The 25,376-nt window shown below is 46.5% G+C and overlaps 1 protein-coding gene across 13 annotated transcripts in view; it reads right to left on the bottom strand.

Annotated features, from left to right (window-relative positions):
- Window positions 1-282: 282 nt before the first annotated feature.
- Window positions 283-25,376, bottom strand: part of BTRC (beta-transducin repeat containing E3 ubiquitin protein ligase) — a 173,703-nt gene continuing 148,609 nt past the window's right edge. For 11 of the 13 annotated variants that reach the window (XM_075072930.1, XM_075072929.1, XM_075072928.1 and 8 more), the window contains 5 exons: window positions 19,626-19,875; window positions 19,086-19,204; window positions 16,178-16,288; window positions 12,913-12,991; window positions 283-9,017 (listed from right to left, as the gene is read on the bottom strand). In XM_075072930.1, coding sequence (XP_074929031.1) covers window positions 8,856-9,017; window positions 12,913-12,991; window positions 16,178-16,288; window positions 19,086-19,204; window positions 19,626-19,875 — 721 coding nt within the window. In that variant the 3' untranslated portion in view covers window positions 283-8,855. The remainder of the gene's footprint in view (window positions 9,018-12,912; window positions 12,992-16,177; window positions 16,289-19,085; window positions 19,205-19,625; window positions 19,876-25,376) is intronic. The other 2 variants (XM_032795728.2, XM_075072923.1) reach the window with 2 other exon arrangements.

Below are 25,376 nucleotides of genomic sequence, written 5' to 3'. Positions count from 1 at the left end.
GTGAGGGTCATTACCCACTGGAACGTACCACAGGTTGTGGTAGGCTCTACATCACTAGAAATCTTTAAAATTGAGATTGGTTTTCTTTTTAGAAGACATGATTTAGCACAAGTTTCTGTGCTTGATGCAGGAATTTCTGGTGAAAATTTTTGCCCTGTGTTATGTAGGTGGTCAGATCAGATAACAATGGTGCCTGCTGGCCTTAAAAAAGAAAAGAACAAAAATGAAAACCGGTTTGATCATTTTCCTCTAAGACAGAGCAAAACTACTCTGGTCTGCCCATTTTCAAACCAAAAAGATTTATTAAAATGATACAGATGAGATGAGGGGATGAAAACACTGCTTGCAATATAGGATCTTCACTGTAGAATTACTAGGAGTGGCTCCAGAGTGAGTACATGTTGCAATTTGGTCTGGCTTGGCATTTGGCGGCTGGTGCAAGTATGCACAGATGTGAAAGATGCAGGGCTGGCAACGGTGGAAAAGCGTACTGGGCCCCAACAGAACCTTTGAAAGAAGAAGGGGGCTCTGCAGTAACTAGAAGAGGTTTGATTCTTTGCATGCCAGGCGGCAGGTATATTGCCACCCCACAGAGTGACTGGGAGTCATTTAAACAGACAACAGTCGTTTCCTTTTCCAAATCTGATACTGTAAGTGAAAGAGATGAAGGGTTAAAATGGTGCAAATCTAACCCCCACTCCCCCAAATAAAGAACCACTGAGAATTATGTCACAAAGACAGAAGGAGATTGAAATTGACAGGATTCCTGCTCCCAGCACTTCAGAAAGCAGGAATCTTAGCAATTTCAAATCCCCTGCTGGCTCCCAAGAATGGAGGCGGGAAGGAGATGGATAGCAAGGAGTGCAGTGTGTGTTTCTTTTCTCTCCACCCCAGGAGCTGGGTTCTTCAAACCAGTGATGCCTTTGTTTTAAAAGGGGCTGCTGAGTAAACCAAAGCGCTACAAGGGGACAGGTATTTTCAGGGTGAAGGTGTGAAAGTCAAATTTTAGGCCAATTATAACGACAAAAGCATCCTAAACATTGTGTCCTGCCTTGGTGCTGGGATATGTCAATTACTCACTTGTTATTGAACAGCTGGATTCCGATTAGCTTATAAAAGAAATTTGTGCTTTTCCAACCAGGATCTTACAAGATTATCTAGAAAAGCACAAACTCCTTATAGTCGTCCCCACTCTGGTTCCCGCTTTTAAATGGTAAGATGGGTTTCAGCTCTTACGCACCTGCTGCATTCATTCTCCGACTTACAGGATGGACTGGTGTGCCCAGCCAGGGGCCATCACCCATGAATGGGCAGTTTGTTAATTAAAAAGTACGCTGTGGTTTTAGGAATATGCTGTTTTCTGACTGGCAGAGCAGTCTTTTAAGCTTCATTCATCAATGAATGACAGCTGGCTGCTGAGTAACTAGCTAACCACAGGTTTTGTGTGCTACACAAGAGGCCATATTTATCCTGACTGCAGGGCAACATGGGAAAGGCCAGTTACTTACCTTACAGTAACGGTGGTTTGAGATGCTTTGTTCATAGGCAGACCATAAGAGGGACTCACATGGACAGAGACTCAAAGAATTGAGACTTTTTGTATTTAGGGTTACACCCTCCATACCAAATAAAACAACAGATTCACAGTTTAACATTACACTTGTATTTAACTTATTTTCTGGACAGTTAAAATAATAAAAACCCCACACGGTTACCATGATCCTAGTTCAAGTGAACATTAACTACATGTCACTGTAACATAATCACAAAATTCAAAGCACTCATTACTTAAGGATCTAGAGAACAAATATAGCAGAGTAACAAACAGAAAACTCTGAAGAGACCATGTTCTTTCTACCCCTTCCACTTCCACCCCCACCTGAGCAGTTTAAAGGTGATGCAGTATGAGCTGGATGATAGGGTGCTCAGAGGTATTAAAAAGCTCTGCTGTAAAAGTAATTACAAGTTACTGGATCAATTACATTTCGTGGGTTACCAGCGCCTTTTGCATCATAACTATGGATGGAACGAGCAGCCCAGCGTCTCATGTCAGAATACCAAGGAAAGGAGCTGAAAGTGGGGTTACACTCAGAGGTACAGAGTCCCACATTGATCATCTCAATGAGTTTCACAGCAGGAAAAATCCTTTTTACAAGCCAGCTCAGTAGCACTGACATCAACTTGGGTCCTGACGATCAGAGCTGGATCACCCTCTTCCAGCAGTAATGATTCAGGAAGTAGAACTTTACCAATAATTTAACCAGCTCTGCAGTGCTAACAGGATCAACACATTTTACCAGTGAAGTCGGCGACTAGGATTCAAAGACAGGCAGGCAGCAGTCAGGCTCAGTCAGGAGGATCAAGTTTTACCATGTCACTCTTCTGGCCATAACCATACAGGAGTCACATGAAAAGGAATTTGAAAATGTCTCAGGATGGTCCATTGCTAAAAAGTAGCCAGTAGCCAGGTGCAGTATTGTAAGGGGCCTGTGGTGAGCAATGCATCCCTCTAGTTACATCCATGCAGCAGCTGGGAGTTGTAATTCCCAGTTTGGGTAGACGGATACGCTAGCTCTACTCAAGTTTGCACATAAAAGTGGCAGTGTGGCTGCGGCAGCGCGGGACCAGACCCTGGGGGGGAGGGGAGGGGCTGGTGGGATTCTGCTCAGGCACGGCTGGAGAGAGAGAGAGAGAGAGAGAGAGAGAGTGAGTGTGTGTGTGTGTAGCCCTCCCACTGACATGATGCCATCTACACCGGGGCTGAGGTGGGTATAATGTCATCGCTTGGGTGGATTTTCTGTGTTTAACAGAACTGTAACTGGGCAAGAACTAATGCGGACTGAAATCTATTTGCGTGGAAGTGTGCTGTTGGGACCAGGCAGACAGAAGAGCTGGCCACCAGGCTGTTTGGAAGAGCACCTAGAGGATGATTTAAAAGGTAGCGAGAGGGTAGATTCCTGATCCAGATTAGGTATCACACGCTATGACACGGTGGCCAACCTCTGACCAACTGAGGGCTGAGTTGGGAACCTGCCAGCAGCAGCCGAAAGGCCAAACCTTATGCGAAAAAAGCCTCAGAATGCAGCTGGCAGTATCTTCAACACAGAAGTGTAGACGTCAGAGCTTACAAGTCCCAGCAGGCCATCTTCCATCTCAACCCAAGTGATGGCTGCTTGGCTCAAGATGAAGCATTGCATGCAGGGACCTGTAGTCTTCCTAAGCAGCACTCCGTAGTGAGGGTAGGACGACTGCAGACCACACAGACAAAAACCAGCAGGCAGTCACAGGAGATTTCACATGCAGACCTTGCCTCTGGAGGTGCAGCTGAGATCACCTGAAGTTACCCTCTGGAAATCTTGCTGCCTGTGGTGGGGTGGGGGTAACAAGGCAAAGCTGAGCAAGATAAATAATCCTGCATGCCGCACGAGGCCTCCGGTAAAGTTCTCTTTGGCAGTTGGAATTCCCAATGACAATTTCAGATTGTCCTCCCGACCCCGAATAGGTACAAAAAACGGGGAGTCAATCAATCCGGCAATTCTAGGAAGCAGTTGTTTCTGACAAGGTTTTTTCCCCTCTCTTACACAGAAGACTCTCCTTCCTTCTAAACCAACTGCACACTGTAGAACAGTGCACAATCGAGACCAAGGCCATGACTGTTCAGTGTAGTCCCCACCTTTGCAGAGGGTCACTCTCCCCTCCCATTTCCAATCACCTGGGCTGCCTCCCCTTCCGTCCTTCAGGCAAGAGCTCGCCATATTCCTGCCGCAGCTAGGCTGGTTCCTTTGCCCCATCAGCAGCTGCTGAGGAGGAGGGGCAGCTAGCATCACTCGACCAAATGCTCCATGGACCAGTTCAGGAATCCCAGCTCACAAAACCAGACCTAAAAGGGAGCAGAAGGAAATCAACAGACACTTGAGTGCAAGGCCCAATCCGGACAGGTGCTGAACACCCACAACTCCCAACTGGACTTCAGGGTGATGAGAGTCTCAGCATCAGGCCCAATGTTCTGTTCAGACAGTGTGGGGAGGAGAAAGAGGAAAAATATGCACCTTACTCTCCAGCTTTGAAGTGTACAAGGATTAAAATACAGAATAAAGGATCCTTTCAGTGCAGGAATAGGTGGATGGGAAGGGGAAGCATGGCAGGCCACAACCTCTTCCAGTTCAGAAACAAAGTTTACAGCATTTCGATGTTCACAATGATCACAGACCTCAACTCTCGCCGCCTGAAACCCTTGGAGCAGAGGGACAGCTGCAAAGGTTCTCTGGGCTGCAAATTCCTTCACGCCCGTTTTCAGTTTGCATATGTTGACGTGAGCAGCTTTCCTCCTGGGATCAGAAACATGCATGTTTGCAGCAAGGCTCCCTCCTGACATCTAGTTGCAACAGGCGTCGGCAGCGCTGTAATGGATTGTCTTGCTCTTACGTCCCACCTCCAGTTTCCAGTCCCCGGGTCCAAAATGCAAGACTATCGTGGGAGAAGTGACAGTCTAGATGCAGCAGATGCATCTTATTTCAAAGGGATGTGCAACACCTGAGTCCATACACATCTCTAGCTCTTGCTTCTAGCTCCTTTCACCAGACTAATTTCATTTCTCTTTTCTTTTTAAATGCTGCATTTACTCCAGCCCTGCTGGGGATTACGCAGTCAATTCATGTTGAAATCCTCAGTGGACAAGCTGGAAAGCCACCTTCCTCTTGACGTGAAGGTCTAATAACCATATTATTCCTCCTGTGCAGAACAGCAGATGACCCCAAGGCTGGGAGTTGTGGCAGATTTGAGTTTCTTAGATCAGTTTCCTTCTTAGACATCAGAAGGAACGTGGCATTTGGGGTAGGACTTTGTACAACTTGAGGGCTGGGGTAAGATTCTCCATTGAGTAATTCTGTATTTTAGCTACCCAGACATAGTCCCTCATGAAGAGTCAAACATCACTCTACCACATACCAAAAAAATAAAATAAAAATATTGCAGCAGTTGCTCATACACTGTACCTTACAGATTTATACAGCAGAATTACAACTCTGGTACCACTTAAAAACCCAGCAGTGCTTAGAAGTTTCAAAATAGCAACATGGAACAGCAGGGCTAGGACAACCAATGGTGATTTGCAACAACGTTGTCTCTGTGTTTGGCCAGGAAGCATTCTGGATCTCCCCAAGTCCTCACAACTACCAAAACAAACTCCACACTAGCAGGCACCGCCCCCAAGGACACTGATAAAACCGTGAGAACCTTTGTCGCATCCAAGGCAAAGAGTCTTGATCATCTAGCACAGCCTGTAGCCAAAAAGCAACAAGGCAAACAGAGGAAAGAAAAGCTGTTGAGTCTGCAGCCAGCTCCATGTAACTATCCACTCTCTCCCAGCCACACTGCAGTTTTGTAACAACTGCACCAAAAGGAGCCGTGTTCAAACAATATTAAGGATGAGACTTGGACCTCCACTTCAGCAGGAGCAATTCAGAGTGAAAAATATGATTCACCCGTCCGTCTGCCCACGTGCTTTGGGGATCCAGTATGCCTGATCTGTCTGATCACCAGCAGCCAGCGACCTCTGCGACAGTGCAGCCTAGTACTAAGGATAAGCTTTTGGTCTTGACTCAGCATTTCTTTGCCTCTGCCAGTCTGAGTTAGACCATAAATGTTCTCTGAACAGAGTTAGTTTATTTTGCTCTTTTTACAATAGTAATTTAAACAAATAAAAAGTAGGAGGCGTGTCGATGACCAGCTCTAAGAGAGGCTCTTTAGAGTCGCTCTAGGTCCTAGGCCCTCCTGAAGACATATAGGAGCTGGGTGTTTCTTTTCGCACTGATTCTCACGCTCCTCTGCCAGCTACCTTCCAATGTCTCCACTGCCTTCCCATCTGCTAGCTCCTCGAGTCACCTAGTCACCTGCAAAACGTCGCTGGTGGAAAGGACGGCAAAGCTAGTTAGTGACGTAATCGTGACCCCCAGCAAAGCAAGGCTGGTGAGAAGGTACCAGTCAAATCTCCCATCTGCCAAATTCCAACCTTAGAGTTGAGGAGATAAAGGGCTCTAGTTTCCCAGGGAAGGCAATGGGTGTCATTCAAGACCTGCAGTGGGAGAACTGGGCCTAAGGTTAGTACCAGAAATTTTGACAGACCTTAAACTGAGGTTAGAATGCCTGGAGATTATTTTATTTAACCCTTCTTCTTCCAAAAGCAAGGCCTCTCGGATGGCTGTTCCCACTGCAGTGGGGAAGCCAGCGCCTGCAGCGTCCCCCACTGGCTCTTTCGGTCTAGCTGACTGGCTCTGACGTGGAGAGTCGCTCCTCATGCCCTGCCTGTCAGCAGGGTGCTTTCCAATCTGAGCCATGGTGGCTCTCAAAGGTCTCGGCTAGTGTGTGACGATTCAGGGTGATGATCAGTACACGGGTTAATTATCGTCCTGTTCCTAAACTGCGGTGCAGAAAAGGCTGGGGGTCAGGAAGGTCACATGACTCATCTCCCTCACTTGCACATGGGACCAGCAGTGCCAGCCCCAGAAATACAGCAGAGCTGGCCTAGAGATACAGCCAGCTGGCCAAGACAGCCAATCCCACTGGTTAAACCAATGAGAAAACACATGTGGCCTGCCCCAGCCAACTGGCTGTATCTGCCATATCAGCCACAGGACCCAACACAGCCATCCCCTCTGGGTCACAGTGCACCGCGCTGGCCACTGTCGGAGACAGGATATTGGGCTTGATGGACCACTTATCTGACCCACTACAGCAGTTCTTATATCCTTATTTAGGCACATGGTCAGCCACAAAAGCCCTCCAAAGCTGGGCTAACAAGGTCCTCTGCAGCTCCCTCTTCCATCCTCTGGCTGTGACATCTTCTGGGGGAGGAGGAAAGAGGGTGCCAGAGTCTTCTCCCCACCCCAGCCTCATGTTTCTATCTAATCAGAAGTACAAATCTTAAACCATTAACAAAATCCATACTGTCTTCAGGGCCAATAGCAGGAGAAACAGAACCCTAGCCTGGGTACACAGAATGTCTCTGATAGTGAAATACTGCCCTCTACCCCTCAGGAACTGATTCCCACTCCCAGGCAATACTGGACTTGGGACTTTGGCAGAAGCCAGTTTAACCTTTTGACGACTGGCCCTGCCCAGACTGGCAGCTCAACGACTGCGGAAGGAAATTGCAATACACATCCAGCCTCCAAAGGGTTACAGGGACAAGCAAGAGGCAGATTTGGCTTCAGACTGTCAGCAGCTTCAGATGCCCGATAGCTCCACAAGCCCCGGTTTCCAGACACAATGCCCAAAGGCAGCAGGGGCTCTCACCTCCTCTCCAGCACGGTGTTTGTTGCTTTTCAGAGTCAGCAGTTACATGGTCTTACAAAAGCCCGGCAATTATGTTGTTTAATATTCTAAGCAGCAGCCCCTTCCCCCCGACCCGGAAGTGATTCTCAGCAGGATGCACAGTGGCAATGGTTCTTCCGTTTAACACCAAAGCAACGAATTCTGGCAACACGTTAAATATATTTATAGGACATCTGTGACTGGGGCAAGAGGAAAAAACAGGGGAGTGGCGAGGGGAGCGGCTAGGCAGAGGGGAAAAGGAAAAGGGATGGTTTAAAAATGTTAATCGCTCATGAAAGACCAAAGACATCTTCTGATATAGCAGCACTTAAGCAGTCAGCTGCGCTGAGCAGACCCTGTTGGAGATCAACCGCATGCCAACTTTGTTCCAGAAATGAATCTGAGAGCCTCTCTCTTCCGCAAGGATTGGTTACATGGATAGTTCTTTTGTCCCGGCATTGGCAGATAATTTAAATACTGCAGCTTAAACGAGTTCTGGAAAAAAAAATAAAAAGGAACAAGAACCCTTTTGTGCACCGAACTCATCATTTTAAGGAAAACCTCTCTTACTTCCTGTGTCTTTCGCCTAGGTGAAAAGTGCTGGAGCTCTGGAGAGTCCAGGAGTATTTATACACTGAACCGGGAGAGTACAGCACAGGCTGAGACACAAACTGCTGCGCACGTGCACGGTTACAGAGAACCTGCCTGACGCTCACCAGTGAAACTGAAACCGTCACCCAGGGCCCCAAACACAAGGGTGGCAGGTATGCTAACCGAAGTGTGCAACCCAAGCCCATCCTAAGCAGCACCCTCCATAATACCCCACACCCCTCCAAATCAAATCCAGGTCGATGATTAATCTGGTCAGGCATTAAGTTCCCCCATAACAGCCTAGAAATGGTAACTCTCCTTGCTGGGATAAAAGCTAGCGGGTTAACACTACACACACACAGGCAAGGCCTGGTCTTAACAGCCTTCAACTCATGCAGCTAGGGTGAAGATAATACTATACATCGGTAAATTTCCATTTAATCAGGCTGGACTTGCTCGTCTGCGCCTCCTCCACTGGCCAAATCCATTAGCCTGCATTCCCCAACACTGGGAGAACGGCGCCATCGCTACCTAGGAGGAAGGGAAATTGCCATGATTTGGCAGAACCTTCTAGCTTGGTGACAACTGCCCACTGTCACACCACCTGCACCCCCATGTTAAAGAGCCGCTCCTCCATTCACTCTGAAGACCCTCTCAGCCCTTCCTGGTTTGATGGCAACAACTGCTGATTTAATTGTTGGGGAAACTGGGCCAAAAGGGGAATTGGGTGAAAGGACTGCAAGTACCATGTGTCAGGAACTCTTCAACAACTCCTGCTCGAAGGTACCAAAAGGTTCTCTGCCTCCTGGCAGGATAACGATCACCAGCCAAGATGGGAGATAGTGACCATCCAAATGAATCATTCCAGCTCAACATTTGCCTCTTCTCCCTAGTGCCCACATGCCCTTGTGCCTCGTTTTTACCTGTGCGCGCGAGGTACAGTGTAGTGTTATTTATCTGGAGATGTAGGTGTATGTTCTGGACGGGGAGCGGGTCGATTCTGCTTGGGCAGCTGGGTCATTCAGGAAGTCCCACATGAGGATTGTGTCATCGTGCGAGCTGCTGATGATCTGGAATTCGTCAAACTGGAGTCGGAAGACTCTCCCAGAATGCTCCTAACCGGGAGGGTGAGAGAGACAGCAGAGATTACTTTACAGACTGCCTGGCTGATGGGAATGCATGGAGAACATTAATAATTGATTTGGTTTTTGGTCGGTAAACCCTATATGGCTACTGTGTGCCACTGTCTCTGTGGAACAAGCTAAGTAGTGTAAAAGTACGTCTGCCATATTTGGAACCTGGCCCTTCACCAGAGAGCGCACACCAGAGCAGACACCTGCACGGTAGCATTGCTCCCTGAGCCCCATGCCCTTAAACCGAGCTCTCCTCATAGGAGAGCTCTTCTCCAGAGCAGCTAGGTGGGGCTGACAGAGCGGTAGCCACACACCTCCTACTATACAGTTCAGCACTGCCTCCATAGCATTTCCACCAGCAGTGGATTCTAGGGTAACAGGGGACAGTTTGGCAATTGACCAACCTGAGTGCCTTCTATGATGAGAGAACTGGCTCTGTGGATATGGGGAAAGCAGTGGACGTGACATATCTTGGCTTTAGCAAAGCTTTTGATAGTCTCCCACAGTATTCTTGCCAGCAAGTTAAAGAAGTATGGACTGGATGAATGGACTATAAAGGTGGATAGAAAGCTGGCTAGATCATTGGGCTCAACGGGTAGTGATCAACGACTCAGTATCTAGTTGGCAGCCGGTATCAAGTGGAGTGCCCCAGGGGTCGGTCCTGGGGCCTGTTTTGTTCAACATCTTCATTATGGATGATGGGATGGATGCACCCTCAGCAAGTGCATGGATGACACTAAGCTAGGGGGAGAGGTAGATACACTGGAGGGTAGGGATAGGGTCCAAAGTGACCTACACAAACTGGAGGATTGGGCCAAAAGAAATCTGATGAGGTTCAACAAGGACAAGTGCAGAGTCCTGCACTTAGGATGGAGACATCCCAGGCACTGCTACAGACTGGGACCCACTGGCTAAGCAGTAGTTCTGCGAAAAGGACCTAGGGTTACAGTGGACAAGACGCTGATTTGAGTCGCAGGTGGTGTCCTGCGCCTTAGAAGGCTAATGGATACTGGCTGCATATAGGAGCATTGCCAGCAGATCGAGAGGAAGTGCTTATTCCCCTCTATTCGGCACTGGTTGAGGCCATATCTGGAATACTGCATCCGGTTTTGGGTCCCCCACACAAGAAGGATGTGGACAAATGGAGAGAGTCCAGCGGAGGGCAACGAAAATGATTAGAGGCTAGAAGGAACATGACTTATGAGGAGAGCTGAAGGAAACTGACGCTTGTTTAGTCTGCAGAAGAGAAGAGTGAGGGGGGGATTTGATAGCAGCCTTCAACTACCTGAAGGGGGGTTCCAAAGAGGATGGAGCTTGGCTGTTCTCAGTGGCGGCAGATGACAGAACAAGGAGCAATGGTCTCAAGTTGCAGTGGGGGGGGGTTAGGTTGGATATTAGGAAACACTATTTCCCTAGGAGGGTGGTGAAGCACTGGAATGGGTTACCTAGGGAGGGGGTGGAATCTCCATCCTTAGAGGTTTTTAAGGCCTGGCTTGACAAAGCCCTGGCTGGGATGATTTAGCTGGGGTCGGTCCTGCTTTGAGCAGGGGGTTGGACTAAATGCCCTCCTGAGCTCTCTTCCAACCCTGATCTTCTCTGATTCTACCTATGAATTGATCCTGAGTCTCCTGCTTGGCACTATTGCTACTGCTGAAGGAGGAAACAGCTTAAACTGGAATAGACAAAGGGGACCATTATAAAGTCAAAATGACACTAATGATTCCTCCTGAGCAGTTCTAAACGTAGCCACAGGAAAGGCCCTTTAGAGGCAGTTTGTATTCTTACAGGAGGCTGAGTGGAAACAGTGTGCAATCTATGCCAGATCCTGCACATCGTAATGCACAACTCACTACGCTTTCCCACGTGTGCTGGCTAGCTGTTATCAGTGCTCCCTGGTGCAGGCGTGAGCAGCAGCTTCCCTGGTCAAAAGGGAGTGCAAACAAAAGCAGTGCAACACCTCCTGACCCTGGTATCAGTACGTGGCTCCTTGTCGTGCCTTCCACGCTGCCAGACATGGGGTAAAGAAAACCAAATGTGCTAAGAGATTCTAACCACAACGGCTAGTTGTAAGATGAGTAAGTCACAAAAAATGAAAGGGCTCTCAAATATAGTCATCACAGAACAGTTTCCCACCAAACAGGACACTGCTATTTTGACAGAGCAGGACTCTGAAATGCAGTTCCTTCTGAATGCCTGGAAAAAGAACCATTTCAAAGTTGTGGTAATGCAAATTCTATTTTGTTTTAAATTAATTTTAAATAAGGTTTGTCTTACAAGTAGCATCCTTAGTTTTAAAATTCTAGTTAATTAAACAGACAGATACTCCATGAGTCTGGTTTTGCATGTATTCAAATAGGAATGGTGTTTCGCGTGCCCAACAGAATAGAGCTCCTGCTGGGAAAAGTCACTACAAGGAGACTAAAAGAGATGGGTATTTCAAAAGGCCACTTTGAAAATGAACTTTTCAATCAGTGTTTACTAAATCAAATCCCTCTATCTAACGATCCTATGCACTAACCACTGTACTTGCTCTTTAAAATCACAGGGGCAGCTGGTGTGATGCATGCTTCACATTGTAAGTTAAAGACAAAAGAACCTGGCCCCCTTAGCTTCAAATGTAAAGCTGCGCCATACTGAGTTCTCAGCTTGGGAAGCTGCTGTCAAGAGCGTGCGGCTGCTGCTCCATTCAAAGGAGGGAAAAATGAAAGGAACTGGCATGCAGTGAGCATTGGCTCTCTGCAGACTTTTCTCCTACTGCTTGAAAATTGAACACAAACAGCAGGAGGCTTGCAACGTTTATTGCGAGCTTTCATTTTGGAGGCCAAGGGAAGAAAAAAGAGCATGAGTAAGCGGATACTAGGATGCTCTGCAGTTACAGGCATGAAAGATCCTAAAAGTAATGCTCCATGCCCTCTGTCTTCCCCCTTAGCTCACTCGACCCTACAAACAGGGATTTCTAGGTGTTCATTCACAGATTCCTACGACGTTTTCATCCCACAATTTCTGGTTTATAATGCAATTATTCAGGGTACCTATATTTTTCACTGCCAGCAAAAGGAGATGAAATTGCACTAGTTAAATTAAGCCTCCCAAGTTAGCAGAAACACAAAGTGCCCAAGCAGGGTCTAAGACTGGAACAGGATCAACACGGAACTCTCAGACTCTCTCGGTCTGTACATTCACAGGCATAGGGCCGCTCCATGCTTTGCAGCTGACGTGCTCAAAATCCCTCAGACATTTTTACCCTCGGAAGCTTATGCCCCAATAAATCTGTTAGTCTTTAAGGTGCCACTGGACTCCTCGTTGTTTAAATAGATTTTAGTTATGAACTTAAAATCAATTTTAAAAAGGGATGAAAGCCCTTCTTTTAACTGCCCCTTTTAACAACAATCGTCTGGCAACATTAAAAAATTGCCAGAGAGAAGAAAGAGGCCCAGGAAAAGTCCTGGTCACCCAGCACCACACAGATTATGCAGACTCCATAGGTACGCTCAGCAGAGGGTATCATCCCCTGGAGGTCAGACCTTCAGCTGGGGCAAACTATCACAGCTCCACTGACTTCCAGTATCTGAAGTGGTGATGGGGATGTCCAGGAGCAAAAATGCCCCGGCCTTATCGTTAGGGGCTGCTGAAGAGGCTGTAAAACTGATTTCTTGGCTGTGTTAAAGGTCCCATGGCACTTTTTGCAAGGCTTTCTTTCCGGGTGAAAGATCCCATAATACCTTACATTCAGACACATCTGCAAGCCTGCCCTTTGGGGCCTATCATCTGCTTCATCTGAACTTTGTCTACAAAAGCTCAAGCTTTCATGGCATAATACAGCCTTGACAAAGCCTGTCCTCCCCCACCTTGACCCCCCCCAACCAAAAGCTCTTACCACGAGGGTTCGCAGACAGAGAGTCCCAGCTGGAGCGCGAGGGTCCAGAGCAGCCACAAGATCCCACACTTTAATTTTCCTGGAAAGGAAAGAGAGGACAAGCACCAAAGCTTTGTTACGGAGAAAAGTGTAAATGGTTCACCAGCAATTAAAGTTAACAGCTTAGATAATACATTGGGAAATAGAGAGAAGCCTTGCTGCTCTTGACACCTGGCTCTCACATGCTCTCTTGGGTAAAGCCTGCTGATCTTACGGGTGAAGTATACGGTTACCATACAAATGAATTACATAAAAAAGCAGGTGACAGAAACTAATGTAGAAACCCGGGTGAAGGTTAATGTAGACACTTACTCCTTAATGGCAAATGGGCCAAAAGCAATGAAACGGAGTGATCACAGCTGTGTGAGTGCACTTGGGTTTATACATAGATAACGTGACACATTATATAAAGACTCTTGTTGGACAAGAAGAAAAGCGTGTCAGTCTCCACAGCATGGATTCATCCCCTCCGCCTGGTCCAAGCGCAGCCCTTCCTCCTAGAAAGTAGGCAGGCAGGCAGGCTAGGGTTGCTCCACCTGTGCAGACTACTGCTATGGGCAGCCACAGGAAGGTTCCACAAGAACCACAAGCGCACAAGCATTTCAGAAAACAGGACACATTCAGTGGGGGAGGAAAAGGCACATCTCCATTGCTCCACAGCCCAGGCATACCACTGCACTGGTATCCAGCTTGCTAGAGCTTTGAGGTTTAGCTATAAAGCTGAGGTGATGACACCAACGTCTTCGCATTAGACTGCACCAAATCGTGATGTCAGCTTTCTTACAGCAAATCAAACGGGGCTGGGCTGGAGACTTCCCTCATTCTTAAGCCACATGGTCACCCCTAGAGTTCAATCACATGCACTCCTCCCCTGCACAATGTAGTGACTATCTCGTAGTATGAAGGGTGCTAATAACAGGATGGGGGAGAATGAAGTGTGTGGAACCCACACACTCCAATTTAAACCAGTCTGCAGGTTTAGGGCTGGAAGAGAGTGGGATTCTGTACCTAGTAGAGGGGCTCCCTGCCCAGAAGGAAGCTGACTTTGTGGCACAGGGGACATGCTACCCAAATTAGCTACACACGACCCCAGAGTTACTCGGAATTATTCAAGCCTGGAAAGGGAAAGTCAGCTCTTCCCCAAGGGAGCCTGGACACCAGCAACATACGAGGAAGCCAGCCCACCATCGCAAATACAACCTCCAGAGTGAAGAACGCCTCTGCCCCGCCACAGAAATCTGGCCAGCAGCAGTGGAGAGTGCTGGAAAAGGACCCTGTTCTTTGGAGTCCCTTTCACAGCGCAGGCAGCAATGCTTGGTTAAGCACATTGCCCTAGATTATCGACAGGAGCTTCTTGACCAAGACGTTCTCTGTGCACTTTTCAGTCTGCCTGTTGTACTGTGTTGCTTTCTCTGAGTGGCTGTGCGTCTGCTCATTCACTTCTCTGTAGTACTCAGTGATGTGGTGAACGGCAGCAGCTGTGTGGCAGTGAGCAGCACCTGGCTACACTAAACTACAGGGGCAGGTCTTGAGATGTTTCCCCAAATACATCCCCACAACCCCATGTATGCGCCCCCCCACCCCCAGTACCCCCTTCTTCCCTTGGCTCTGAGTGACCTGCTTAAACTGAGCTCTCACACAGCAGGCGCTTCCAGCTATCTGACTCCTGTTACAAGTCAGTGGGTGTTGAGGCTAAAACCCTGTCCGGTAGTTTGAAATTGTACTACCAGATGGACTGCCAGTGACAGGGGACTGGCTCCATTATTTATATCGAGATGGTTCCCAGAGCCTCCAGTCCCACCAGGATCCCACCAGGCTGCACACACACAGGTACAGTCAGTTTCTGTCCCAAAGAGCTTACAGCCTAAAGAGACAAAACCCAGACAAGGGGCAGGGAAGGGATCTACCACACAAGCAAAGTGACCAGGGATGATGGACACGTCTTAGTTCTATTTATCTATGTTATTTAGTTAATTATGGGGCCAACTGGCATAGAAATAAGGCAAAAAGTAGATGCAAATGCAGAGGTCACAAGGAATCCTGAGGTGGAGGATACATCTGACGAAGTGGGTATTCACCCACGAAAGCTCATGCTCCAAAACGTCTGTTAGTCTATAAGGTGCCACAGGACCCTTTGCTGCTTTTACAGATCCAGACTAACACAGCTACCTCTCTGATACATGAAGTGGAGGGGTGGCCAGAGAGAAACTTGGAAGCTCAGGGAGAGAGATGAGTGGAGGATTTGGTGCAAACAACCAACTGGCAGAGCAAAAATACCATCCAGAGCTCGAACAGTAAAAGTAGTTAGCTGTCACCACTGGTGTCCAGGAGCTGTGAAGTTCTTGCCAGGAACAAAGGGGCCTGGCTGGGTCCCCCCCTTGTCTATTACTGGTACGTCGGACTGTTGCTGGGGAAGTCTCTGTTTTGGAAGGCAGGCTCCACCCTGGAAGGTCTTGCTCCATTTCCTCCGCTCTGACAGGGTGGAGAAAGGGGCTGTTGGGGCATAACTGGAGATGCCTGCCACCCTTTGGTTAGAGTCTAGCTCAGGTAGGCCATTACCGCTAATGACGGGGGTGGGGGGCACACAAAATGCATAGGGGCAGAAGGGGAGCATATGGGAAGACTTGCAGCTCCAGAGGAAACACACTCTTTATGAAGCGGTCCTGTATCGTGTACACTGCTGTTGGCAGACCAGTCGAAGGGTAACCACTTACCTCCACGTGTAGGGCAGAAGGGGAAGGGAGAAAGCTAGACATGCACGCACAAACAGCAGGAATTGGTCCTGCTAGTGAAGGCAGGGGGCTGGACTCAATGACCTTTCAAGATCCCTTCCAGTTCTAGGAGATTGGTATAGCTCCAATTATTATTATTATTATTATTAACTGTGGGAGCTGCAGAAAAAGCAGCGTTAGGTCTGACCACTGCTAAACACGAGACATGGACCTTATGGACTCAGTCCTCTGCTCCACTACATTCCTGGGCAGAGAACTAGCTGATCTGGTTGTCACTGATTCAAGCATGAGGAGTTCTGCACGGATCTGCCATGTGAAACTGCTGGAAAACACACACCACAGAAGACCCGCTCCAGAAAAGGGAAAGGCCAGGAGAACGTAATGCACTTCTCATATATTGACCATAAGTGTGAGAATAGCACAACAGACAACAGGTCTAATTTTTCTGAGGGAGGGGGGAGGAAGAGGTGTCTGAACCTTGTTAACAATCTCACCCATCATATGCCCCGCTGACTATCCTCTTGTTATCGAAGCGTATGCATCTCACCAACTCCTCGTGGCCTTCCAGTACTCGTAAACATGCCCCGCACTCTATATCCCACAACCTGGAAGAGATTAGGAAGAGGAGCAGAGAAGGTCTGAAAATCTGTTATTGCAATGAAATGTTTGGTTTCAGACTATAATTGGTCAATGGGTTCTTTAGAAATAAAGATTCTGATGGTGCTAATGTGGAAGATCTTGAATTCATCACCCCACAAGCCACCCTTTTTCCTGCAGCTCAGTTGGAGCATATTTTTCAAAGAAAACTCTTATGTTACGTTAGGTTCTAGTGGGTATGAGGTCAAGTGACTTGATACATGGCAAATGAGCAACTCTGAATAGTTGGCCCTGACTCCTAATCTGTTCAATCACCTTGCAGTTTGGGTGGAAGATGCACAGCACCACGGCCGCAAAGCATCTCTCTCCACCGAGGAAACAGCTGCAGTCTGAGAAGGGCTCAGTTTGATGGGATGTTTTACACGGAGGCAGAGGTGTAGCCTTAGTGCATAGGGGTGCTGGCAGAATGGTTCATGTTTTAAGGCCAGAGAGGTCAATAGATCATCTAGCCTGAACTCCTGTATAACACAGGCCAGAGAATTTCATCCCATTACCCCTGTATTGAGGCTAATAACTTGTCTTTCACTAAAGCAGGTCCCAAAAAGACATCCAAGTCTGGATTTGAAGCCATCAAGAGATGCAGAATCCACAGCTTCCTTTGGAAGCTTGTCCCAATGGTTAATCACCATTGGGTTAAACACTGGTAGATTATTTTTAACTGGAATTTGTCAGGCTTGAACTTCCTGCCGTTGGTTCTGGTTATGCCTTTCAGTACTAAATAAAGAGTTCTTTAATATCCATTAGTTTCTCCCTGTGAAGAGACTCCTACACCATGATCAAGTCACGCCTTGATCTTCTCTCTCCTCTACTGATAATTCATTTGGAACAATGAAATGCCCTGGCCTCAATGACTCCCTGTATTGAGTTATTCGGTTTAAATGCCTCGAAACATGATGGGCCCAGTTCCTCAGCTGAAAAACCAGGACAGCTATGGTGATGTCAATGGCACTATCTGACTTGCAGCAGCTGAAGAGCTGACCTGAAATCCCACCCAAATCATTTTCAGATAGACTCTCTCTATAAGGAAGAGAAACTTTAATTTCCTAGCTTTTTTGTACACTTCATATTTACAGAATTGGAAAATCATTTAAAACACTCCCTTTTGGAAAAAAAATTCTTAGAGATTCTAAAGGTTTTCAACCTCTAGGACATCAAATTTCAGAAGTTACAAACTTCAAATTTCACATCATTTTTCACCCAATTGAAGGCCAACATCTTGTATTTCAAGTAAATTAAAATCAAACCTATATCAAGTCATACACATAGATTACTTAGTAAGCTGCCCTCTTATCACCTTCCCACAGATACCCACCCTCAAGCAATGCTTGTGGAAGGCTGGCAGAGTAAGTGAACAGGTAAACCTTTTACCACGCCTTGAGGGCCACTGGACTTGGGGTCAGCTAAGATTCACTACCAACTTTCATGAAATTCTAGCACAATTTATCTATCAGCTAGGAATTGTATTCAGTGTAAAATAAGAGTAATTGTATTTCTCTTTAGGTTGATTACTGTACTGACATTTTTGTTGGTTATTACAAGTAGTATTTTAGCTGATTTCTAAATGCTGTGAAATTTTACTGTTTTCTATTCCCATTTCTTTTGGTTCTGAGTTTCAAAGTACTGTACAAAAAAGGATTTACTCAAATTCAAAGTGCACAATCTTTTTGCCACACTTCGGGGCGTTTTAGAAAAACAGCACAATGTAATCACTGCCCATTTCACTGTGTAAAGGAAGGAGGAGTCAGTGATCCCTCAATCTGTCTGATCCTTCTACTATGTCATGCCATCAAGCAGACAGCATGCAAAATTTGGCATCGCAAACTGGTTCAATCACCTTGCGGTGTCACAGACAGGACTGTCAGCTTCCTGTGGGATTCAGAGTAGGAAAAGGTGGCTGGTTGTCAGGAAAAGCATCCAGCAAACAAATGCCTCTGTATTCATCACTGACAACAGAGGACTGGTCAAAAAGGAAAGTAGATTGCCCTACAGCTGAAACTTGGGAACAGACTGTCTGCGCAGCAGCAAAGTCCCCCTCTATCCCCGCAGGTGAAGGGAGGCAGCCCGACCACCCATTTGTATGATCCAACCACTTACCATGGTCAGTTTTACGTTGACTCAAGTTTACTGAACAACGCTAGTTAAGGAGATAATCGTACATCCCTCCAGCCACAGCTGCATGATTTACCAAGAAATCCTAACTCCCAGCATGAAAGAGGTTAAATCTCAGGCTGCCATTAGGGCAGCCAAGAAAGTGCAAGAGGGAGAAAACTGAACTTCATGCTCTCAACCAGCTGTTCCAAACTATACCAGATGCCAAGCACCATAAGAGGAGTTTGGTGTGAGCCCAGGAGATTTCTGCAGAGGATTAAATGCTTCTTATTGCATGTCTGACCCTTTAACTAGACACATAGGCCAAATAAAACATCACAAAAGCACATCATGCAAAGTGGTGCTTGCCAGCTATTTCACACACCAAAACTGTCTAACCAGTCTGACTCGCTGATTAGTATGGCACTTTTGAGATAGGGAGGCTACAAGGCAAAGCAAGAAAAATGACTTTCTATATCCCCCTTCGGTAGTTCACAGCATTCTATAGCAAAGGCAGCCCAGTTGCAGGAGAAATGGGCACAGACCATTTCGGTTACCTAACTTCAGCATGTCCCAAGTGAACCAGAGACAACGGCCTTACATGAGCCGAGAACACCGCGCGCGCGCAGAGCTTCCCGATGGGAGCTTGCCACTCACCTGATAGTGTTATCTGAAGAGCCACTCACTACTAGCCGATCTCTGTACTGCAGACACGCGATGCCTCGTTTGTGGCCATTTAAGGTGCGCACAAACTCGCAGGTACTAGTGTTCCAGACCTGAGATGGGGAGAGAAAACACACAGGGCCTAATTATTAAGCAGTAACTAACGGAGGGGAGGGACCTGTGCGAGAAACAAGTGCGTCCAAAATGTTCAAAAAGTCATCACAACCTCAAGGTCACAAGTCAAATTCAAGACATTATTGCTGACGTAGGGAAAACTAACTTACCTGTGATATATGACTACAGCTTTCTACAGTTAACAGACTAACTCCTCATACATAGAGCTTTTATTGTATTACATTAGGACTTGTCCCCAAAATAAACCATAGCACTTTTGAAACTGATTTACAGTTTATATATGAATTGGCTTTTTTCTGAGTTTTAATATCATCAGCTCTTATGTTCTCAGGAATCTGGTCATTCTTTTTGGTCAACACTGACAAGTGCTGTAAATAAACAGCCTTTGAAATTTCTCACCTTTATAGTCCTATCACCTGATGCTGACACAATGTACTTGTCATCAAAGTCCACTACGTTGACAGCAGCTCTGTGTCCTACCAGGACCCTTCGCAGGGTAATGTCTGTCGGGGAAGCCATGTCCCATACGGCAATGGAACGGTCTTTGGAACAAGTCACCATCATGCCATTGTTAAAGCGCAGGTGCAGTACTGCTTCGCAGTGGTGAATCAGCGTGTTTAGCATCTCGCCAGTATTTACATCCCACACCCTGAAATTCACACAGTATTTCAAACCAAGGGAAGGGAAAGAGGGTGAAAAAGAAATTACATTTGATTTTTCTGCAGGAAAAGAAAAATTAAGTCTTTGGTTCGATGACAAGCAAACACCACATACTAAATCTAGAATCTGCTGAATAGTTAGTTCATTACAAGACATATCACATAAACCAGCTGATTACAAAAATATTAGAGGAGTCCAGCAGCCAAAAAACCTGCAATGCAATTAGCTCCATAAAAACAACACAGCAAAGCGTTTTGTAATTAAGTGACTGTGTAGTGCTGATGAAAGGTACCAGACTGACAGCCCTGGAGACTGAAGTCGCCTGTTAACTTTGCCTGCAGCTCTCTCACCCCCAAAGGTATGCCTGTCTACCTGGATCTGGGGAGACCCAGTGCAAGTTCACCCACAATGGCCCATTCAATCTTCGCCCTTTCTGCTGGGACTGCCAACAAAGGGGACAATTTTCTATAGTAGCAGAAGACCAGAGTATGCTTTTTCTTTGTAAGCAAATCTAAAAGAATCATTAAAAAAATTACACTATTGGGTTAGATTGGTTTCTAACAGCAGCAAATTATTTATACTGAACAGACACAAAGGAACCCTACAACGTTTCAGGAATGTGTTGATAAAGCACAAATTAATATAGAGTTTTTATGTCAACTGACCATTAATAGGCACAGTCTATTACACGCAAAGGATAACTTGTGGTTAAAAGAATCAGATACACGCTCAATTTAAAGAACTTCTATGATGTGAGTTGGGGATATTAAAAGTTTAAAAACGACACAGTTCCTTTCGGTGCATTGTTTTGCGAAGGTATTTACCTCAAGGCAAAATTCCTTCCAGCAGTTTCCTGCAGCACTACCATACCCTGAACCCCAGCTACGCTAAACTCCAGCTGCATAATGGCTGTATTAGCAAATAGCAAAAGGCTGTGGAAATTGAATCCCTCCTCCCTTAATGAAGCTTGCAATTAAACAGGGCAGGGACATGCAGGAGAAAAGAAATGTCACTCATGTTTATGAAATACAAATGGTTGCTTCATATGCTACAGTAACAATGCCCAGTCTGCTTTCTGCGCTCTAACTCATCACGAAACTTGGGCTGCAGCAACTCTCAGTCCTAAAAACCAGCGGGTTTTGAAGCGTGCATGCCACCTCCCATTAACCCCTCTTAAAGCTACAGCTCTTCTAGTAGGCTCTGGAGGCCTCCCTCCTGTCACAGGGCAAGCTTATTTGAAAATGCTGTGATGCTGGCAGAGCAGGTCCCCATGTCTCAACTGAACACTGAGAAACATATACCTGGAATCAGTCTGCATCATCTGTGTCAGTACTTTTCAAATAAGTATTAGAATTGTAAGAATGTATTTAGACTTTACTGAATGCTTGTGAGTGGCTGCCGGTATTAATCTCGCTTATAGCATCTGAATCCTTTATTGTAAGGCAATATTAGAGTAGCTGTATTGTGAGGCTCTGTGATGCCATGAATCACCAGACAGGAGAGAGACATTAACTAGCGTGAAGAACTGATCTGCAACCAAAAGTGTTAGGTCCTGTCCCACAGCGAAGGTCCATCGACATCCGACAGACGACTGTGAGATGATAAAGAGGACAAAAAATGTTTGTTGTCCATCCCATCCCCCCACCCTCCATGAAGATGACCTATGAAAGTGGATTCCTCCCATCAGCTGAGATTGCAGCTCAGAGCACGTGGTGGGGAAGGGAATAACCCTAACAAGAAGGAACTGGATCTCTGTGCTGCTTGGACTCTGGCAGCAAGGTTTTTAGGTATACATCAGAGGTCCCCATTGCCCAGCCTGGGTTACCCTAAAGGTCATACAAAGCTTGCTGATTATAGAAGCTTCTATTACTTTTTGACACTTAAGATTGTAACACATATATGCATCTATGTTTACCTGCTTTAACCTTGTAAATACCTTGTTTCCTTTTCCTACCTAATAAATCTGTAGGTAGTTTATTGTAGGATTGGCTACCAGCGTAGCCAGTGAGATCTAAGGTGCGACTGACCTGGACTAAGTGACTGGTCCTTTGGGACGGAGTAATCCAAATATTGCTGTGATCCTTGTTGTAAAAAGGCAGGCTCAGCTGGCGGGGGAGTTGGATCAGAGCACCCAAGAGGACTGTCTGTGACTCCTTGTTTGGCTGTTATAGAGCCTGAAGAGTTTCTCTCTGATATTTAGTTGGTTAAATCTAAGTACAGAACGCACAGCCAATTTGGGGCTTGTGCCCTGCTTCCTGACAGGGTGCCTGGAGGTTGGTACCCATGCTCTTGAGTCACTGCAGGCAGCATTACACCTGCCATTTGGGATATGTCCACACAGCTCTGGGAGGCTGTTTCCTAGTGCAGTTAGCTCGCATGCTGAAAATAGGAGTGAGGCCACAATGGCCTAGGCAGCAGCTTGGACTAGCCACCTGAGTACAAACTCACCCAACTCCCAGGGCACGTATGTATTCAGGTGGGTAGTCTGAAGTGCTGCCTGTACCGCCGTGGTCATGCTGTGAAGTACACTAGCTGCTGTGTTGGGATACCTTTGGTGTTGACCAAAGGCAAAATTTGCTCTGCATGAGTCCCGGATAAGCAATATTGCTGGCTTAGAAAATTTAACAGTAAGAAAGAAAGAGGGGATGAGCTCACTCCAACCTTCCTTTGAGTCACTGCTCCTCAACGGAAATGCGATTTGGTGAAAACACACATCGCAGCTGGAGTCTTACATTTACACATTCATTGTGCCCGTTCTTTTCAATCTGAAAGCATAACTCACAACATTCCCATCTCTGTACAAAGGTACGGAAAACACAGGCCTTCCCACTGCATTTATTTACAGGCATGTCTACAGTGCTCATCGCTGTTATCTGAGCATCTCTATTAGAACCAGGCACTGGCATTACAAAACCCTCCCGTGAAAATCACACCCTCACATTGCAGAACGACATAAGAATATCACTCCATCCAGCAGACATCCAAAAAATGCCAAGAAGAGCTAGGCAGCAGATATAGTCTTCGGGGAAGGCCCCTCTCTTGCACTCCTGGGGAGCCAGGTGTACTGCACTATGCATGCGTGTGCATATATGCACCTTTACTTTCATCCATAAACAGCGCACACTTTATTACAGGTTATAAAGCACCCAGCCGAATGGTAGGGGATAGCAGCTATGCACAAGGGCTCAAGTGAATCTAAAGAACTCAGCCTGAAGTTCACCTACTGGCACATGTTCCAGTGGTCAAGAATCACTGTCCCAAAGCCCTGCACAGATAGAGAGACTGGTAAGTAGTTGTGGGTAACCAATTCAACGAAAATCATGGAGTCCCAGGCTATGTAGACAGACACCAGTCTACGGTGGACAGCACAAAGACATCTGACTCCAGTATGCAAAGGAACGAAGGCCGTGGACTACAGAAATGCGCCACTAGAAAATCAGCAGTATACAGAAAGGGCTGCCAAACTGAGAAGGAGCTGGTGATCTAATGATTTACCTGGGCAGGTGGGTGCCTGAGATTTTGTATTGGAAAAATGTTAAAGTCCATCTGTATATCCAACTGGATGAAGCCCTCCTTCTTAAGGGCTACAAGTGTTCCATTCTTGAGCATCTGAGGTCAGTGCACATTTATAGTTACAGCGGCGAATCACAGAACTGGAAGGGACCTCGAGAGGTCGTCTAGTCCAGTCCCCTGCACTCAAGGGAGGACTAAGTATTATCTGGACCATCCCTGACAGGCGTTTGTCCAAGCTGCTCTTAACAATTCCCAATGATGGAGATTCTACAACCTCCCTCAGCAATTTATTCCAGGGCTTAATCACTCTGATAGTTAGGAAGTTTTTCCTAATATCCAACCTAAACTGCCCTTGCTGCAATTTAAGTCCATTGCTTCTTGTCCTATCCTCAGAGGTTAAGAAGAACAATTTTTCTCCCTCCTCCTTGTAACAACTTTTTATGTACTTGAAAACTGTTATGTCCCCTCTTGGTCTTCTCTTCTCCAGACTAAACAAACACAATTTTTTCAATCTTCCCTCATAGGTCATATTTTTCAGACCTTTAATCATTTTTGTTGCTCTTCTCTGGACTTTCTCCAATTTGTCCACATCCTTCCTGAAATGTCATGCCAGAACTGGACACAATGCTCCAGTTGAGGCCTCATCAGTGCAGAGTAGAGCGGAAGAATTACTTCTCGTGTCTTGCTTACAGCACTCCTGCTAATACATCTCAGAAGGATGTTTGCTTTATTTGCAAAAGTGTTACACTGTTGACTCATATTTAGCTTGTGATCCACTATGACCCCCAAGATCCCTTTCCACGGTACTCCTTCCTAGGCAGTCATTGCACATTTTGTATGTGTGCAACTGATCCTTCCTTCCTAAGTGGAGCACTTTGCATTTGTCCTTATTGAATTCCATCTTATTTACTTCAGACCATTTCTCCAGTTTGTGGAGATCATTTGAATTTTAATCCTATCCTCCAAAGCGCTTGCAACCCCTCCCAGCTTGGTATCATCCGCAAACTTTATGAGTGTCCTCGCTATGCCATTATCCAAATCATTGATGAAGATATTGAAGAGAACCGGACCAGAACCGATCCCTGCGGGATCCCGCTCGTTATGCCCTTCCAGCATGACTGTGAACCACTGATAACTACTCTCTGGGAACGTTTTTCCAACCAGTTTTGCACCCACCTTACAGTAGCTCCATCTAGGTTGTATTTCTTTAGTTTGTTTATTGACATGAAGTATCCTAGGCAAGGACCCAGCCTGCAGTTTGACCTGCCCACTATGGACTGGGAAACGACAGTGTCTTTCACATAGACCAGCCTTTTCTTTTGTATTCAGAGTTAAACATAATGCTGCCTCATCCAATCTCAGTGCTGGTTAAATGTCCCAGTAAGACATGTGGCATGAATTCTGGATTTATGCAAATGGTAGGAATCAACAGAACTCCTAGCACCACAAACCTGCATGTACAATATGCAGGGGTTGAATTTAGGGTCATCTGCTTATGACTGGTGGGTTCAACATGAGTTTAGGCAACCGCAGAGAGGAGCCTGCAGCCACGGGAACAGGCGCATGAGTGCAAACGCTGCCGGAAAGGCAATCACCGTAGCTTTGGGTCTGCTTCCAACAGTGCTGCTTGGAGCTGCATACTTCATACTCAGGCAGAAAGAGGGGATCTCCTACCCACACCAACACAGGGAGACATACTCTTCTGGCCAAGCTCTATCCCTCTTCCCCAGCCAAGGGAGAAATGCCCCTCTACCCCTTCCTGTTAGTTCACCAGCTGAATGGGTATTTCCAGATATTTTCATTTCGTGAAGTGAAATCATTACAATTTTGCCCACTCTAGTCTCCTGACCCATGCCGAGTGACTTTCCCATCTGGAGAGTAGATTCTAATGTGAACTGTCCAGCCTTGCAGCATGGTGATGAGTGACGACAACAACGTCACAGAGTGGTAAAAAAACATTTAGTTGAAATTTATTAA

This window comes from Chelonoidis abingdonii, chromosome 16 (genome assembly GCF_003597395.2).
Source record: "Chelonoidis abingdonii isolate Lonesome George chromosome 16, CheloAbing_2.0, whole genome shotgun sequence".
NCBI lineage: Eukaryota > Metazoa > Chordata > Testudines > Testudinidae > Chelonoidis > Chelonoidis abingdonii.
The sequence above is the reverse complement of the archived record's forward strand: the minus strand, read 5'-3'. Positions and strand labels throughout refer to the sequence as shown.